The 17,396-nt window shown below is 44.3% G+C and overlaps 1 protein-coding gene across 1 annotated transcript; it reads left to right on the forward strand.

Annotated features, from left to right (window-relative positions):
- Positions 1 to 698: 698 nt before the first annotated feature.
- On the forward strand, positions 699 to 12,579 carry LOC103612232 (cholesterol 24-hydroxylase). The gene is made up of 14 exons (XM_017729070.1): positions 699 to 822; positions 1,326 to 1,407; positions 1,954 to 2,027; positions 2,697 to 2,783; positions 3,378 to 3,516; positions 4,110 to 4,220; positions 4,985 to 5,141; positions 5,463 to 5,525; positions 6,736 to 6,808; positions 7,255 to 7,339; positions 9,078 to 9,188; positions 9,449 to 9,537; positions 10,427 to 10,493; positions 11,311 to 12,579. Exons 1-14 carry the CDS (start codon positions 716 to 718, stop codon positions 11,470 to 11,472), a joined length of 1,407 nt encoding a protein of 468 aa, XP_017584559.1. The 5' UTR covers positions 699 to 715; the 3' UTR covers positions 11,473 to 12,579.
- The last annotated feature ends 4,817 nt before the right edge of the window (positions 12,580 to 17,396 follow it).

Genomic DNA, 17,396 nt, shown 5'->3' on the forward strand with positions numbered 1-17,396 from the left:
ATAGCTTATTTATACTGAAAAGGATGATAGCATGGCTCTCTGTCTCTCAAATGGAAAACAGATCTTGAGTGCAGCTTGATTCATTTAGCAAGGAGCTTGGCCAAATCTTCCCTCAGATTTATGCAAAGCTGGTGGGAATTTGCCACTCACAGCTGAAGGAAGGAATTGATCTACAGGTTTTTAATGCAGCTGTTGAAGAGTTAACATTTTTTATTAATCTCTTCAGTTTCCGTATTAACCAGTGATTATCCTCCTCAGTATTTTAAATTACATGGCTTTGGACAGAAGGAGATGGTTCCTAATTTCCCTTAACAGAAATCCATTGACAGAAATGAAGTTACACTTACCAGGGAGGAGCATGTATTAAAGAGTATTTAATGCAAATGTCAGTTTCATGTACAGCAGCATAACAGCTGCAGTCGAGATTTGGTCAGCCAGGCAAAGAGCAAAGCAAGTTGTGGGGGGCTCCCACCCAGACCCAAACATCTCCTATAATACAGCATAAAAAAAAGACCTCATCCTTCGTCTCTGTACTGGTCTTCCTGGCTTCATGCAAGCACCAGCCTATCTTTGATACCCAGTTTACCAGCTTGGTGAGGGCTGGGCATTGGCACAGCTCAGAGTTATTTGCATCTTCCCTTATGAGGAAAACATGAGCAACACTCACTGAGCAACAAGGATTGCAATCCATACAAAACCCCATGCTGGCATCCTCATGACACTCTTAACCTTCATATTCTGCAGCTTTTTATTTGGACACCTGCCAATCATATGGAGAATGCTGAGGAAAAAGGAGTTTACACCAGATCTCTTCCTGCAGTGGTAAGTTGAGGCACATCAATAACATTGAACAGGGTAGTCCTGTAGCACAAATGGAGAAATCAAGGCACAGAGACCTGAATTACATAATTAGCATCATTCGGAAGGTTGGTAGAGGAGCTAGAGAAAGAGCATTGATCTTTCAGATCAGATTAGATATTAGAAAAAACTTTTTCACTGAAAGAATGGATAGCCACTGGAATAAGCTGCCCAGGATGGTGGTGGAGTAAGTTTGTGGAAATGTACAAGAGGCGTCTGGATGTGACACTTGGTTTATGGGGTGATTATGGTGGTGATGGGTTGACAGTTGGACCAGATGATCTTGAAGGTCTCTTCCAGCCTTGATGATTCTGTACTTCTGTGGTTCTCTTAATGGCTTTGTTCACTGGGGACTGTGGTAGTTCCCACTGCATGTGCTCTGGTCCTTCGAGGTTATTAGGTCTGAACTGTTACATGTTGGTAGTTTGTACCATAATTCTCTTTCTTTTAATTTTCTCTTCTTACAGGGCAGAGAAATATGGACCTGTTGTACGAATTAATGCCTTTCACAGAATCTCACTATTGATTGTGAGTCCTGAAGGAGTGAAGGTACTGAAAAATAAAGCCAGATCAATAGTGGGGATCAGCCCATTCCTCCATAAGGGGAGAGCTGGTGCCTGACGATCAGAGCAGCACAGAGCAGCCAATCTGTGCTTGGCTCTGGCTGGGTTAGGAGGATGAGGTGCTTTGCTCTCTGGGCTGCCCCGATTTATCTTTTTCTTGGTCAGTTAATTTATTTTGTTACTTTTATTTGAACAGCACATATAGCAAACATTTACCACTTGTGAAAAGCAGGCTCTCTGCAAGAGCTTAATATCTCAAATGAATGAGGTACAAGAGACCAAATTTCTTTCTCTTAATCTTTGCAATTACAACACAGTGAGATTTCAGGTCATTGGGCAAAAAAGCACTAGAGGCATGCAAAGCAAGCTAGCAGCACAGGAACTGGGGAATCAGGGCACACAAAGTAATTCATCTACTCTTCAGACTATTGCTGCAGAAGGAAGAGAGCTAAAATGTGTGTAAGTGACATTTTGTGTTTTGTCCGGGAAAAGGATTGCACTCAGTATTCACTGACCTGAGGTTTGATTTTAGGAGTTCTTGATGTCACCACAGCACCCAAAGGATCCAATCGTGTATGGTACTCTCTTCAGCCTGTTTGGTGAGAGGTAGGCAAAACCCATCTGAAGCCACTGTGATCTGAAAATAAGTGCAAGATTAATAATATCACAGGCATGACATTTTGACTCAGACCATTTACCTTAGTGTGGGGATTAATTTCTAATTCCAGACATATGTAAGCAGCATGTACCTATTAAAATACATGCCAAGTCAAATGTCTTGCCAGTCAGGGAGGAGGATATGTTGTTTTACCTTGATCATGTATCTTTTTTCCCCCTGGGGATATTCAGTTAGTCTCAGAGCAGTCTGCTCAAGACCATCATCAAACTTCTCAGATTTTAGAGCACTGACTTTAGGGCATTCCATAAGTTATGGCAGTTTGCAGCTTCTAAATTCAATTCCAAAAAAAGGGAATTTTTCTTTGTTTGTCTGAAGCTTTTAAAAATATAATAATCCAATTATTATATTAATTATTTGCGTAACAGCTGTAATGAAACAGCATCTTATTGGACTCAGCAGTTCACATCTACCTGGCAAAAATATCTGTGGTTCAGTTGTTGTCCACAGTGATGCAATGGTTTCATACTCAATGGTGCTCCCTACACATGGGAAAAATAAAAGAAAGTAGATGTGAAATACTTATATTTGTGACTACACAGGGTTCAGCTGGCTCCCTTGCATAAAACTGTTCCTTTCCTTGTTTTCCTATGTGCTAGGTTTCTAGGGAATGGCTTGGTAACTGTTTGCAACCATGAGCATTGGCGCAAGCAGCGGAGGATAATGGATCCAGCTTTCAGCCGAAGGTAAGGCAAATATTTCCAGGATGATCTAGTTGTTATTTTTACTGTATTGTCATGCTTCTCCCTGCCACTATTTGTTACTTAGAGGGAAAAAAAAAAAGTTTCATGCCAAAATCACATTTAATTTAGAATCCAGCACACTATTCCCATGCCAAGTATAATTTGACCAGAATTCCCATGGAACAGTGACACCCCTATGAACTCAGCAATGGTAGAAAGGTCCCAGGGTTGTGTATCCTGGAGCATGGTTATGGCTGCCTTATCCTGCTGGAAAAGATAAGGCAGAGGGTTGGTCTGGTTTCCTAGTGTGCCTTGATGCATTGTATGTAGGGTTCAAAGATAAAGTCCATGTGCCTTGACAGGCACAGGCCACAGCCCTTTGCAATGACAGATGTTAATTACATGGCAGGGCAGAGCTGGGCTGCTATAAGAAGAATGTAGCTCATTTTATCTGTTTGCTTTTTAATGTATTAAGAAAAATAAATTATAAATTTTAAAAAATTTTACAATTTTCTATGGAAGATAACAAAAGTTATTTTGCCTGAGCAAAGATGTCCTCTTCAGAGCCCCCATTACTCATCTTTATTGATTGTTCAGCTACCTGATTGGTCTGATGGAAACTTTTAATGAAAAAGCAGAGGAGCTGATGGAGAAGCTAGAGGAGAAAGCAGATGGAAAAACAGAGTTTAGCATGCTGTCGATGATGAGCCGGGTGACTATGGATATCATTGGCAAGGTACCAGCTGTCCCTCTCATTTCCTCTGCAACTGGCAGGAAGGAATGGAAGTAATGCCTACCAGCAGCAGGATGGGATCAGGAGCTGGAGGCAGGGAGAAAGACCTTTACCCAGCAGTGCCAGAAGACCTGCAGGACTAATTGTGCCACTTCCATTCGGGCTGAGCCTTGGGAAGGGGCAGTTAGGGAAGGGTCTGCGTGGTCTAGGTGTGGCTCACAGGATGGGGACCCTTTGCAAAAGTCCTTTCAGCCTCGTACCTCCCACCCCTCCATGCCAAAAGGGACACACCAGGGCTCTTTTCGTGGGTGGAGGTTGTGTTACTGCCATTACACGCCAGCATGAAGTCTGCCTTACACTGCCTTTTCCCTTTCTATGCAAACCAGTTTGGTATGAATGGAGAGCAGTAGTAAATTATTAATCCACCCAAATAAGGGTGGATTAATAACATAATGTAGATATTGCTGTCCCCTTGCAGCCTTCTGCAAGGTAGGATCTAGCCTGAGATATTTTTAGGGGAAAAGGCAGCGGTATGAGGCTATCCTGCTCTTTCACCCCCGCCCCAGCAAGTTGCCTTTTTCTCTCCTGCTCCTCAGGTAGCCTTTGGCTTGGAATTAAATGCACTGAGCGATGACCAGACACCTTTACCAAACGCTGTGACTAAGATTATGGAGGGGCTGAACAAGGCACGCATCCCCCTCATACGGGTTTGTACTCTCCTCACTTCAGTCCTCTCTCCTCATATCCAGCTGCTCCTGCTTGAGTTTGTGGGCTGAAGATGGGCAAGGTCATGTTGGGGAAACAGTCGTCTGTAGATCTTTCCCTCCAATGTGCCTCAAGATAAAATTCATTAGTGCTTTAAAACACTTGCAAAATTAACATTAATATTTAATGCTTCTTTTTTGTCTTTTCTTCCCCCCTGCATGTGTCTCCTTCTGATATGGTTTTACACTCTCATACCCATAAAAACCTGAGATTTTTGCCATTTGTACAAGAAGGACAAATTTGTTCACTCAGAGTGGAAGAAATTTGAGCATTCTTGCCATAAAAAAATTACATTTTCCACCCAAATTCATCTACTAGGAAATTATGGATGTAATATGAAATATTTAAGTAAAGAATTATTTCAGTGTCTCATGAAAGCTGTAGTTCAGGCTTTTAGAGCTCCTGTTTTCCTTTTTGAGACTGGGGTGAGATTCGGCATTGCATGCTGCAGTTTCTTTCCATGGAGAGGTGAGGAAATTTGCTCACAGTGCCCAAAACACCAACAAGACACAACATCAGCATGCACAGATTGAAATATTTCAGCCCAAACCCTTCATCCTGTAGGCATTCAGTTTATTCCATGGAGAGCAAGTGTTTTTGTGACAATTGTCATTTTGCAGAAAACAAGGCGCTCACTTGTAAAATAACACTGACATTATTTTTTACCAACAAAAGGAATAAAATGACTCAGGAAATTCTGTATCAGTTCATGCCAGGGCAACGGAAACTGGTAAAGGAGGCCAAGGAGAGTGTGAGGCTGTTGAGACGTGTGGGGAAGGAGTGCATTGACCGGAGGAGAGAAGCCATCCAGAATGGGAAAGAAGCCGCGCTGGATATTCTTACACAGATTCTGAAAGGAGATGGTAAGGGACACGTTGCTGTTTGGGTGAATTTCTCTGTGGCATGTTTTGCCATGAAGTTCAGGGAGGATTGTTTTGGGGATCTGAACTTGAATCCTCCTTTAAAGTTGTTTTCACACTGAAGATAGTGAGAGTTGCTTTGAAAATTCCCTGTTTCTTTGTGTTGGATCAAATATTGGTCACAAGTTATCCCTGAAATGCGCACTCTCTCAGTGTCCTCTCTCGATGCCACCTCAGCCAATATGTGCCAAACAGGGCAGAGTGAGTGGTCCAGCTGGGGCACAGGGGCATTTTCTAATCCCATTTGTTTTTCTATCTTGACAGCTCTGGAGGAAAGTAGAGATGATGAAAACATTCTGGATAACTTTATCACTTTCTTTGTTGCAGGTTGGTAGCTATTTTAGTGCTTGTATATGTCATGTGGGAAGCTGTACTCATTCTTGAGCTGTCTACAGGGTCATGATTAACATCCTTGTTAATCATAATTAACACCGTGATTAACATCATCACTCCACATGATGCTGCTGCAACCAGGAGTTTCTTGGTTGGAAGACAGCAGTATTACACTGGCACAGTTCCAGCAGGGTGAGGTCTGAAAAGAACTCTTAATTTCTCATACACAAATGATATATTGTCCTCTTTCAGTGATATCAACACAGCAAATCTTGCCAGGCTGGTGTTTTCCAACCACTGGCTTCCCACTCTGTTTTCCAGCCTCTGTCTTTCCCCTGCCCACTGGGGTGCAAGGCTATTCCTTATGGGGTTCTGGCCCTCCCACCCAGATCCCACTAAACCCCACCAAAAGCATCTTTTACTTATTCCCTGTGTCTTTGCATTACCTCACCCACATGATTAAATGCCATTCTTGCCTAAGTAGGAGAAGGCACTGTCAAGCCAATCAGAAAATGTATGGGCCAAGTAATTATGTGAGAGAAACAACATTTTGCAGATCAATAGGATTTAGGTTCATAAGAAGGAGAGGTCAAAATGCTGTTCTTTGGCAAGAAAGATATTATTGCAGCAGACATCTTTGCAGAAGTATTTTTTCTGTAATGCATTAAAATAGTACATATGCCTATCCATGAAAAAAAGGGAAAACTGTCCACATCACAGAGTCAGAAATGGGTAAGGTTGGAAGGGTCTTCTGGTCCAACCTTCCTGCTCAAGCAGGGTCATCCAAACACGTAAAGCAGACTTTTCAAAGGAAGATGGTAAGGAGCTCTGCTTTCCCTCAAAACCAGTAAATCCTTGTGCTTTGGCAGAACTGGGTGTCCCATAATATGACAAAACAAATACTGGACCTCACGAGCCCTCCTGTTAGGGAGCTCATAACTAATGGGTGCTGCATGCAACCACTGCAGCTTTGACGTGGACAAGATGGGTCATATCCTTACCAGCTATATCCTTTTCTTGTCATTCCTGAAAGCTCTTTATGTAGACTTTACATCCCTTTTATTATTTCTTTTAATTTCTAGCATACTTGAAATAAAACATTTGGGGTTTGATGTTTAAAGTTTCCTATTCACAGTCACCCTAGTAGACCATCTTTGTGTCATGTTATTGTACTAACCTTTAAACTGAGTTTTGTTATCATCAGGTCATGAAACCAGCTCAAATCAGATGACATTTACAGTAATGGCACTGGGCCAGCATCCTGAAATACTGGAAAGGTATGTGTGCTCCAATTTGCAGACCCAGCTTGATGTTAATTTCAAGGTGAACTTAATTGTAAGGATTATTAAAAAGATAGGATCAGTTCCCAATGAATTCTAGCCTCCCTTCCAAAATAAACAGTTTCATAGTACCAATATATCCAAAATTTATAAAAAGAAAAACATTAAGATGGATTATTTCAGTTTCACCTAGGTGACTTTTTTCAAAGCCTTTATACATGCAGGTCCCAAATCCCACCTGATTCAGCTGCCCTATATGCACATTGCCTCATCCTGATATGAGGTACAAGTTCAGGAAGCCTGGTTGGGAATTGGTAGGCATTTTGCCTGAGGATGGGTGTGTAAGTCCAGTGTCAGTGTCTGGAAAGTAAAAGAATGTAATTTGTCACCTTGCCTAGCAAGAAACAGGCATCTGCAGCTAACGAGCTTTAATTGAACTGCAGGGCTCAGGCTGAAGTGGATGAGGTTCTTGGTGCCAAGAGAGACGTTGACTATGAGGATCTTGGCAAACTCACCTACTTATCACAGGTACTGTGGGAGTGAGGTAAGACACCAGGCAAAGCTGTTTGGTAGCACCTCTGACATGTAGTGGAGGAGCCCCCACACTTTTAAAATTTTAAAAGCAATGCTAATATTTTATCCTGATAGTGTTTGTTTCCAGAGAGTCAGCAAGCAGGTAGCCCGAGACGTTTGCAGCAGCTCAGCCTTATTGTGAAGGATGCTCCTCAAATTTACAGGATTCCTTCACTGCTTTCCTTAATTATTACCAATTTGGGAGCTAGAGTAGAGTTGCATAATCCCTACATGTTTAAGGTGAAACAATAGCTGTAATTTTAAGAAGGGTGTGCAAATTTGAGCCCAACCTGTGTGTGAATCCCACACACTTTCGTAATTCACAGGTCTGGTTTTGTTTGATTACTGTTAAAACATTTCCAGCTAGGATCTCACCATATGCCATAAAGTGGGATTTGAGGATAGACAAAAGTTATGGCTGGGTTTTCTAATGTCAATTTTTCATTATTTAGTCTAGAAACCCTCTGGTTGGTAATGAACTGCAAAGCCAGGGCTGGCTATTAGCCAGTGTTTGTGTTGCATTTCCTTTTTTACAAGATGGGGGACACCAGTAGCCCTCAGGAGAGGCTGAATCACAGTCCTGGCAGCTGTTCTGCATAAATTGCCCAGACTTTAGTAGTCTGCCATGATCCTTTTTCTTTTAAACTGCCCTGCTGAGGTGAGCAACAGTGTTTTACCGTTTGGCACATCCCATCCCACAGATTACTGTGCTTTGATAGCAGATAGATTTCATAGGTCTATTTCTCATAAGGAAAAGGCAACTCTAGGTGATTACAGAAATCAGCAGGCTTCCTTAGGCTTCTCCAAACACCATCACAATTATACCACTCCAATTAAGATGAGGTATCTAAGCCTTTCAGTTTTAAGACAGATCACATGAGAGCTTCTCAAAGCAGACCATTTATTTAACACCAGCTTGGATCTGTACAACCGAAATCAGTAACCCTTGGTCAGAGCCAGTCCATCACTGGAGTATCAGAGACTGTGGGACTCCTCTCCTGTTGTTCAGGCAATTCTGAATCCTTTTGTCCAGGTTTCTTTTTCATTAGTCCACTCGTGCATGCACGCAGTTAATTGCATTTTCAGTGTGATGCTCATGTGCACTGTTAATTAGGTTTCACTTTGATGAAATAAGCCATTCTTACAGCTCACTGACACCAAAAGAAATAGTCTTGTTCCATTTTTTTCCTCAACATTCCCTATTCATTTTCCTTTACCAGGTTGTTTTTTGTCATTTTGGAGCTCTGGCCTGGCTCCTCAAGCAGCAGAACCAGGACAAAGGCAGGAGCTGAGAGTGGGAAGGAGGTGGGAGAAATCACCCACCCTCATGGCAGCCAGTGCCCAGAACAGCTCATTGGGGCAGGAGACTTCACTCTTAGATATTCCCTTTGAGTTTGCCTTTTCACTTAGTTGTTGATCTGACTTGAGGTGTTAGATCTCTTCCAGGATTTCTTCTGGGTTTTGTGTCTTTTTCTCTGTATTTTACCAGCTGTAAGAAAGAACTAGGCCTGGAGGAGCTGACCTAGCCATGTATTTTGCCCACAGGAGTCCAAGGCAGATACACCAGCATCTGTTTCAGAAGTCAAAACCTCCCATTTAGCTAAACTGAAAGGCCACAGGGAGGTAATTAATTATATTTCTGCTTCCTACAGTCTATGAACTAACTGACCTCCTGTGCTTTTTGCTGATGAAGGTTTTGAAGGAGTCACTGCGGCTGTACCCACCCGTCTCGGGGACTCTCCGCAGGCTGGAGAAGGAGCACGTTGTCAATGGCATCAGAATTCCTGCAAACACCACAGTCTTTGTGAGTCCCATCCACCACCAGCAGCTTTTAGCTGCCCCAGTTAATCCAGATGTAATGGACCTGTGGTTGAGAGGGCCAAAATCTTCCCTGGGCATATTTGTACTGGCTTCTCTAAAATTTTGACCAAAACTGGGGTATGAATTAAGACTCTCAGTTGGGACTGGAGAGTGGAAAGCATTTATGGTTTTATACCTCTGACAGCAAAGAAGCATTTTCAGTGTGATGCTGCTGACTAACAAAAATAAACTCTTTCTTGCCAGCTCAACACTTATATAATGGGAAGGATGGAAAAGTTTTTCAAGGATCCACTTACTTTTGATCCAGATCGATTCAGCAAAGATGCACCTAAGTGAGCTTCTTTTTACTCCCATGTTATTAAATATGTATTAAGAAACCATTACAGGAAGAGGTTTCAAGGGAAAGAAAAGTAGAATAAAACTATTTTTCCATTCCAGTATGAGTAACACTAAATCATCTGAATGTAAATAGAGAGCAATAATGCACAGCTTTTGTTCAAAAATTCTTTAGACCACATTACCTTACAAAAAAAGACGAATATTATTGTTATTAAATGTTTATATTGAGGTCAAAGCTTTGGGCCCAAACCAGGTTGAATATTTACCTTAGAACTGTACAAGCATTTAATGTGTGACAGCCCTGGCCCCAGAGTGCTTGAGATGTCTCCATATTAGAGAGGGGAGGAGGGACTGAGGGAGAGAAGATGCTGTTCAGCCACATGGGCAAGCAGCCTAAGTCTAGTCGGTGGTCAGGAGTGCAATAGAAGGGACCAGTGACTAAACAGATGCAGAGATCAGCACCAACTACTTCACGAGTCAGGAGTTTTCCTTCAGCTTTAACTTCAGAGTTAGTCTGAAGTTAGTCTGGTCTCCTGAACCAAATGCCTTCTCACTCACATGGTTAAGAGCTGCCCAAAAGACCAATAATTGAGTGGATTTTGACATCCTCATGACAGGCTGGAGAGCATTTAGAGTGTGCTTGACATTCAGCTTTGAAATAAGGCTGGCAGCTGAGCCATACAGTAAGGAGAGATGATGAGGAAACATGCTGCGGAGATGTATTGCTTCTCTGAAGCAAAAAAAGAGTTAATTTGGAGACTGCTTTAACAAGTCAGATAGGCAAGGGGATATTTAGACCATTTCCTTGCTGCTGTGATGAAATATTTGCTTGTTTCTTTACAAACAAGTTGTAATTGTAATTTTGAACATTTTTCTTTGCAGGCCATATTACTGCTATTTTCCATTCTCTCTGGGACCCCGATCCTGCATCGGGCAGGTGTTTGCACAGGTGAGTAGAGGCCTGGAAGAACACTTTGTTAGCAAGCACTGTGCCAGCTCAGGGTGTGCTGACCGTGGCTGGTGGTGGGCACCAGATGCCACACTGACGTCCTGTGCACTGACCCTCTTCTCTTTAGAGGGAAGATCTCCCCCCATGCCCATGAGAGGCATGTCTCTCAAATGCAAGAGCAGACATCCATGCAGCCAAGGTCTCTGCAGGGAGGAGCAGCAGGCTGCACTCCCTCCAAACTGTCCTGGGTCAGCCTGCTTGAATCCAAACCCCTTAATGGGAATCACAGTCAACATCCCTTTGCCAGCCAAAGTCAAGCACACAGGGGATGTGCAGAGGGCCTTGGGGATCACCCCATGGCTGCCACTGACAGAATCAAGGCAGGGAAAACATCAGCTGGAGGAGGACACAAGCCAGAACTGGAACAGAGAAGGTGAGGAGGGGGCTACATGGACAGAAGGAACAATTTAATGTGTATGAGCATGGCAGGGAGTGTTTCAGGACAGCCAGAGGCCAGCGCTTCGGGTCTGTGCTGTGAGCTCATCTAAGCACCAAAGCTCAGAGTGCTTTAGTTTTACAGTGTGACTTCCAAAATGGATTTAACACATAAACACAAGGACTTAGGGCCTGTCAGTTGTCTTCAAATCCGGGAAGTCCCAGGGTTCCTGCCCAAACTCAGCTGGCTGCATTAACGTAGTAACATTTAACTTTTAAATCTCTATATTGACAAAGCAGTATAAGATAGTAGACTGACTTTAAGCAGCTGCAGTCCAAGCTGTATTTGCTGTCACTGACCATGAGTTTTTCTTCTTAACAGATGGAGGTAAAAGTGGTGATGGCAAAGTTGCTGCAGAGGTTTGAAATCCAGCTGGTGCCAGGACAGAGTTTTCAACTAGTGGAGGCTGGAACCTTAAAGCCACTAGATGGAGTAATATGTAAATTAAAGCCAAGGAGCTCTGCAAGAGGCTGCCAGGCATGACTACTCAGGGAGCAGAGTGTGTCATGATAGTGCTAGTGTTTCTTCTGATTTTGAAGATTGTGACACTAATCAAAGTTTAGATTTTTCAGACCTCTTTAGACGATTACTAGACTGAAGTTATTTCTAACCTTCCTCGTAATTTACTGAAGAAAACCTTAGGAGGGTCACTCTACTGAGCATCTTCAATCTGGAAGCATACCTGGAATTGCCAAGCTTTTTCTTTTCCTGGGGAACCGTTTCATTCTGACCAGACTTGGAAAAGAACATCCTTTCACTGGAGTGTCCCTGGAGCGCCACGGAATCCCACACTCCAATCCCAGCTCATAGTTTCCACTAAGCTTATATACAACACAACATGGTCTAAGTAAACCCTTGTTTGGGGAGTTTCCTACTTACACAATGAAATCAGAAAAGAGTAGAGCATAGATTTGGGCTGAATTTAGGAAGAGATATTTAGAGATAGTCTCTTGGTCAAAGCAATTTTTCTATCCCTGCTCCAAATGTGAAGAACAATTGGTAGGAGCAATCTGGAAAAAAAACCCAAAAAATTTAAGAGTCTGAGGCCACCTACTTTCTCCTGCTGCTACTGCCTGGTTTTATTCAGTCTCTTCTACTTTTCATCTGATATTATGCAAAGTGTAGATTCCCAGTCCACACTGTATAAAGGGACTCTCCTGCTTCCTTCTACCCCTCCACACAGCCTGTGCTCATTCTTCTGAGACACTTTTTTGTTGGGAAAGTCTTGCTGCCTTTATTTTAACCTGGATCATTTTCCCCATCTTGTTTGCCACAAAGCTACAGTAACACTCAGACCAGATGGTCTAGTAGATACAGGAGGGCTGGAAATAAGTGCCTGAACTAAATGCTGCTTAAAATAGTGTTGCCACTGAAAAAATGTGTCTGTAACTTGAGACAGAGACAGGAGAGGGAAGGTCCTGCACCCCCTTCTTCTGCAGATGTGCCCAAATTGCCACTGCAGCCAGGCTCTGCCAGGGAGAAAAACTATCATTTGTAAATGCTGCCTTCCAGAAATATGTGGATACCTAATGGGAGTTTGGGCATCCTCTATAATGAAATAGAGAGAATTAAAGACATTTGATGCTGCCACTTTTGTTTCTTATCTTTCTGAATTAAAAGGGCAAGAACACAGTCCATACACTGTCAGGTTCCTGTGGTGGTTTCCATACCAGTAAGATGCCAGAGCTTTCCCTGACTTTGCTCCTATTGTGCACCATCTCGTTCAGTGCAGCAGTGGGATAGCAGCCTCAGACGGTTTATGCTGCTCTTAATAATACAATCAACACCTTACAGTGTAATAACATGACTTGCACCTGGGGTACCAATACCTGTATTGCAAGGGAAGGTTTAGCCCATCTATCAGTAGACCAGCTCTTCAAGACCTTGTGCTGGAAATCTGATTATATCCTCCTAGACATTAATAAAACCTCATTGGGGAGACTGAGGGTTCTTCAGCTGGACGTGTGTTCCAGGAGCTGACACAATAGGGAGCGGGATGTTCCATGCTGGTCAGGCTGGATGTGCTGGTGGCATAACAAATGGCTGAATCCTGAGAATATGTCAAAGGCAGGGCAGTATCTCAGTGCTGTGGGGAGTGGGGGGGCAGGCTGTGACAGGAGTGGCATATGCTGTGACCAGCACATAGACAGCTTGACAGACATTGGCAAATTGTGCTGTGGAAATGTGAGATGCCACCACACCAGGGCTCTGCTCAGTGCTACCAACGAATGTGTTGAGATTCATTAGTTACACAAACTCCTACTGCCTTCTGCCACATCTGCAATGGGGTCAGGCACCTCCAAGGAGGGCTCAAGGGGGGTGTTAGCACGTTAAAATTCTGCAGTGGGTTCTGTCAGCCCTCATGTACCCAAGACCAGAGCCTTCTGACTGCTTTGGGCTTACCCTTCGCAGAGAATACTCTTCCTGCTCTCTCTGCAAGCCCAAATGCCATCCAGCTCTTCAAGGACCAGTGGGCTGATTGCCTCCCAGCAGATGGCAAGCATTCATTGCTGATGCACCCAACAGCAGCAGCACTCCTCAGCCTTCACAGCTCCTAAGTCAGGCTGCCCTCATACCACTGGAGGAGATGATGGCCTGTGGGGCCATGCAAATGCCCTGCAGTGTTCTTGTGGTTTTATCCTGCACCTCTAGCCAGGAGGTCATCTGATCCATCATCTGACGCCCCCAAAAAAAAATAAATAAAAGGAGCAGGTTCAGGAAAGCTGCTTCCTGGTGCCCTATATGCCAACTGGGTGCTGGCATCAGCTTTGCCAAACCCCGTTGAGAAACCTCAGGCCAGAAGTGCCTAGGGAGACACAGCTGTGCCTGCCATGGGCTATAAAAACACCTGAGAGCTGCAGCTGTCTTGGACACCACAGAAAAGGGCAGTCTTTCTTCATGCTGGGGAAGAGAAACACATTATTCAGTTCCAGGGCAATCATTTTTGCACCAAGCCCTTGGCTAGGGTTCCTAGCTGGTAAGGCAAAAAAGCAGAGCAAGGTCTGTCTCCCTAGTTCACTTGCTTGTCTCCCTAGTTCACTTGCAGGTGCCCTACCTGTAGCTAACTTTCTTCTTATCCTTTTCCTTGCTCTTGGGCAATACAAAGAGAAATCTGGAAATGGCTGGTGGGGTGATTTTTCCCTGGGTGCCACCCAGGCATGGCCACACACGGGCCGGTGTTGCGTGCCTGGAGCTTGGATGCAAGGTTTCTCAGTTGACATGGGAGTGCAAAGCCAGGCTGCTCAGGAGAGCTCCTGCCCCTGCACTCTGCAGGTAAGTGCTTGCCCTCCAGCAGCTGCTCTGGTTTTCACCCTGCCCCAGATGTGTATACTTTCAGATGGACAGGAACTGTCTGGAGACAGCCAGAAGCTCAGCTGGCAGGAGACAAGGTAACTGCTGCCCTCCAAGGCAAGGGCACCAGTGATGACACGTATTCCCAGGAGTCTTTATTAGAGGTGTCTAGGTCTTCCTCCTGTTCTGAAGTGGCTGCTGCAGCTTTCTTTGCTCCCTCTCCCAGACCTATAAACTCCTGTTCTGGACTGATGCCCAGGACTTTCATGTATGTGCTCAGAGTGAAAACTTTCCCCCCAGGATTTTTCCCCAGGTTTTTTTAATGCTAACCCAAGAGCTTGATCTTATCCCTTCTAGATCAGTGTCATAAACAAGAAACAGGGAAATGCTGCTGCCTAGATCTCTTGGGCTAGGAGCGAACCAGCTAGGGAAATTGCGCCCAGAGGTGTCTCTCTTTCAGAAGGCAAACACTTTCAGTGCTGGCATGGGAAAATGGGATGCTTTCTCACCCCAACTAGTCCGGAGCACAGGAGACTCCCAATTTTTCATCTACATTTCATGTACAGACTCATACATTTCAAGGAAGGAGCCCAGCTAGCATTAGTGCCAGGATAATTTTTCATGAGAGGAATCTCATTCTAGCCCTTGCAGGAAGCCAGGAGAAGCTAAGAATCATGGGATTCAATCACACTCATTGAAATTACAGCACAGCCTGATACTTTCTGAGCAGTGGACAGCCTTCTACTCCATCTATAGCCTATAAAGGAATGAATGTAGATAAGAAAGTGTAAGATACTGGTGGGCCTAGTGCAAGCACACAGGTTAACCATACATGCGTTTGCACTTGGTGTAGTTGTGTGATGAGAGCTGCAACAGGCCTTCCCTGGATTTATGCAGCCTCTGCTATCAAGACAAGACAATCACAAAGCAGATACCTACAACACATACCCATCTGCTCCACACTGTGCTCACATGCCATCAAAGGCAATAAAGTCAGGCAGAACCCTCCAAGGAACTAGAAGATGCTCAAGTGACCACATACTCCACTGCTACATCCTTGCTGCAGCACTTTGCTGTGTTTCCCATTTCAGGTTTCAGCTATGTCAGGCAAGGCCACCTCTTGTGCCACAGTCTGCAAAAAGCCTTGCTCAGCAGAGCCATGATCTTGGCAGGAATCCTTAAGTGCTACTGTAAAGCACGTAAATAAGCATTCATTGTTATTTTTATGTATCTGTGGGTCTTCTCTAATAGGTCTTGATACTATTACAGTGCTGAGGACAGGCTGAAATTAGATAAGAGTACACACAGCTGGCATCTATTCCCTTGGAAACACAGGTAAAAATGCATTTAATACCTCTCCAGTGACAATGAATATTCATTAATATGACAGAGATGTATATTTGATTTGAAAATAAGAACAGTAATTAAAGAGCTATTAAGGTTAAAATGCAACAAAGGAAATTCAACTACTGAAAGACCTGTTCTGGGATCAGCTTCTAACCTGTGCATGGGTAAGTACTGACAGCCTGAGATTTTCCACTTGATTATTTTACATATAGGCAGACTGTCAGTTTTGCCTTCCCTCCCCAAACTCTGCCATCTGGAAATTACCTGAATTCAGAGTTCATTTTTCCTGTTCTTTTACCAAGCAACTGTGCTCTGCTGAGGCACTTTACCCTGTCTCATTGGCTGTTCCAGTGGTATTGAAACAACAAGAATTGAAAGAGAAACTTTCTGCAGGTTTTTGGGAAGGAAGCTATTTTAAAGTGATAATTTATATTCATTATTTTTATTAAAATAGCCTTGGGGATCACCAGTCATGATAGCTGACCTGCTATAATCTCTGAAAATCTCCATCCCACTGGCTGTGACAATAAAGTTGAATTTCTTAGGGATGTTTCACCAAAGTTCCTTTCAGGGGTGACTTGTGACTGTGACCTGAGCAGTGAACACACAGAGTGTGTTATGAGTGAGTCAGAAGAGAGGCACTGGCACTGTGGTGCATGGAGGGGAGAAGATGGGGCAGATGTGTCCAAGGGCAGCGGCAGCACGGCAGGACAGAGCAATCCCACTGCTTGATCACAGCCAGGACAAACCCTGTGCAATCTCACCCACTGTATGCTGGTGGGTGACCTGCCACCCTCCTCCTGGTGCAGGCAGAAGCTGCAGGCTCTCAGCAGGGCCATGTCCCTCAGGAGCAGGGCAGCAGCATCCTCCAACCCCAACTACGCCATGCATCACCCACTCCCTTTCTGGGGAGGGTCTAGTGGCTAGTTATGCCACCGAAAACATTAGGGCAGAAGATGAAGTAGACCAGGTGGAGAGGCAGATGATTATTTTCATTTCTAATTCCAGTAGCATAAACATAAATAAAAAAGTGAATCAACCCATTTGTCTGGTGTTCCAGGCTGCTCAGTGAGGAGAGTTAACTGCATATTGCCTAAATTAGAAGCAGACGAACTGCATCTGCCTTTGCCCTAAGCTAACCTGACTGACTTCTCTGCACAGCAGAGCCCGGTGCAGACACATGTCTAAATCCAGTGACAGAGCCGCGGCAGGCACCTGTCCTGCTTCTCGCACCCGCGTCGGAAACGCTTTCCTCTCCCGCGCAGGTACACGTGTGTCACAGGAGGCAGCCCTGAGCTGTGTCATCACACTGATCGATCTGATCGCCTCGCAAACAAACGATAAATGTGTGTTTTCTGCCTTCATTGGCTGGTTCTGCTGGACGATGGGTTTGGTTTGATTATTTTCCCCCTGGAAAAAAATTCCAATTCCGTGCTTAGGCAGTGTATTGCTGATTCAATCTAATAGGGTTTATCCTTCTAATAAGAGAAACTGGCAGTGCTTCCTCTTCTTAGAAACCTAACCTGAGCGTTTTAAGCGGCAGGGAAACGTGATATCCCAGTTCTCACTGATTTTAACCCGGTATATATCCCTCGGCTATACTCTGCGGCACCCTCTAGCAGGGCTGACGAAATCCACGCCCGTGAAATCGGCGTGTTCTGCTATAAACAGCCGCCCTTGGAGGGTGGGCGGGTGTCTGCGGGGATGTGCCGCTCGCACCCGGCAGCTCCGGATCCCAGCCCGGGCCACCTCCTCCAGAACCGCTTGCG

Source organism: Corvus brachyrhynchos, unplaced genomic scaffold (assembly GCF_000691975.1).
Source record: "Corvus brachyrhynchos isolate BGI_N302 unplaced genomic scaffold, ASM69197v1 scaffold1, whole genome shotgun sequence".
NCBI lineage: Eukaryota > Metazoa > Chordata > Aves > Passeriformes > Corvidae > Corvus > Corvus brachyrhynchos.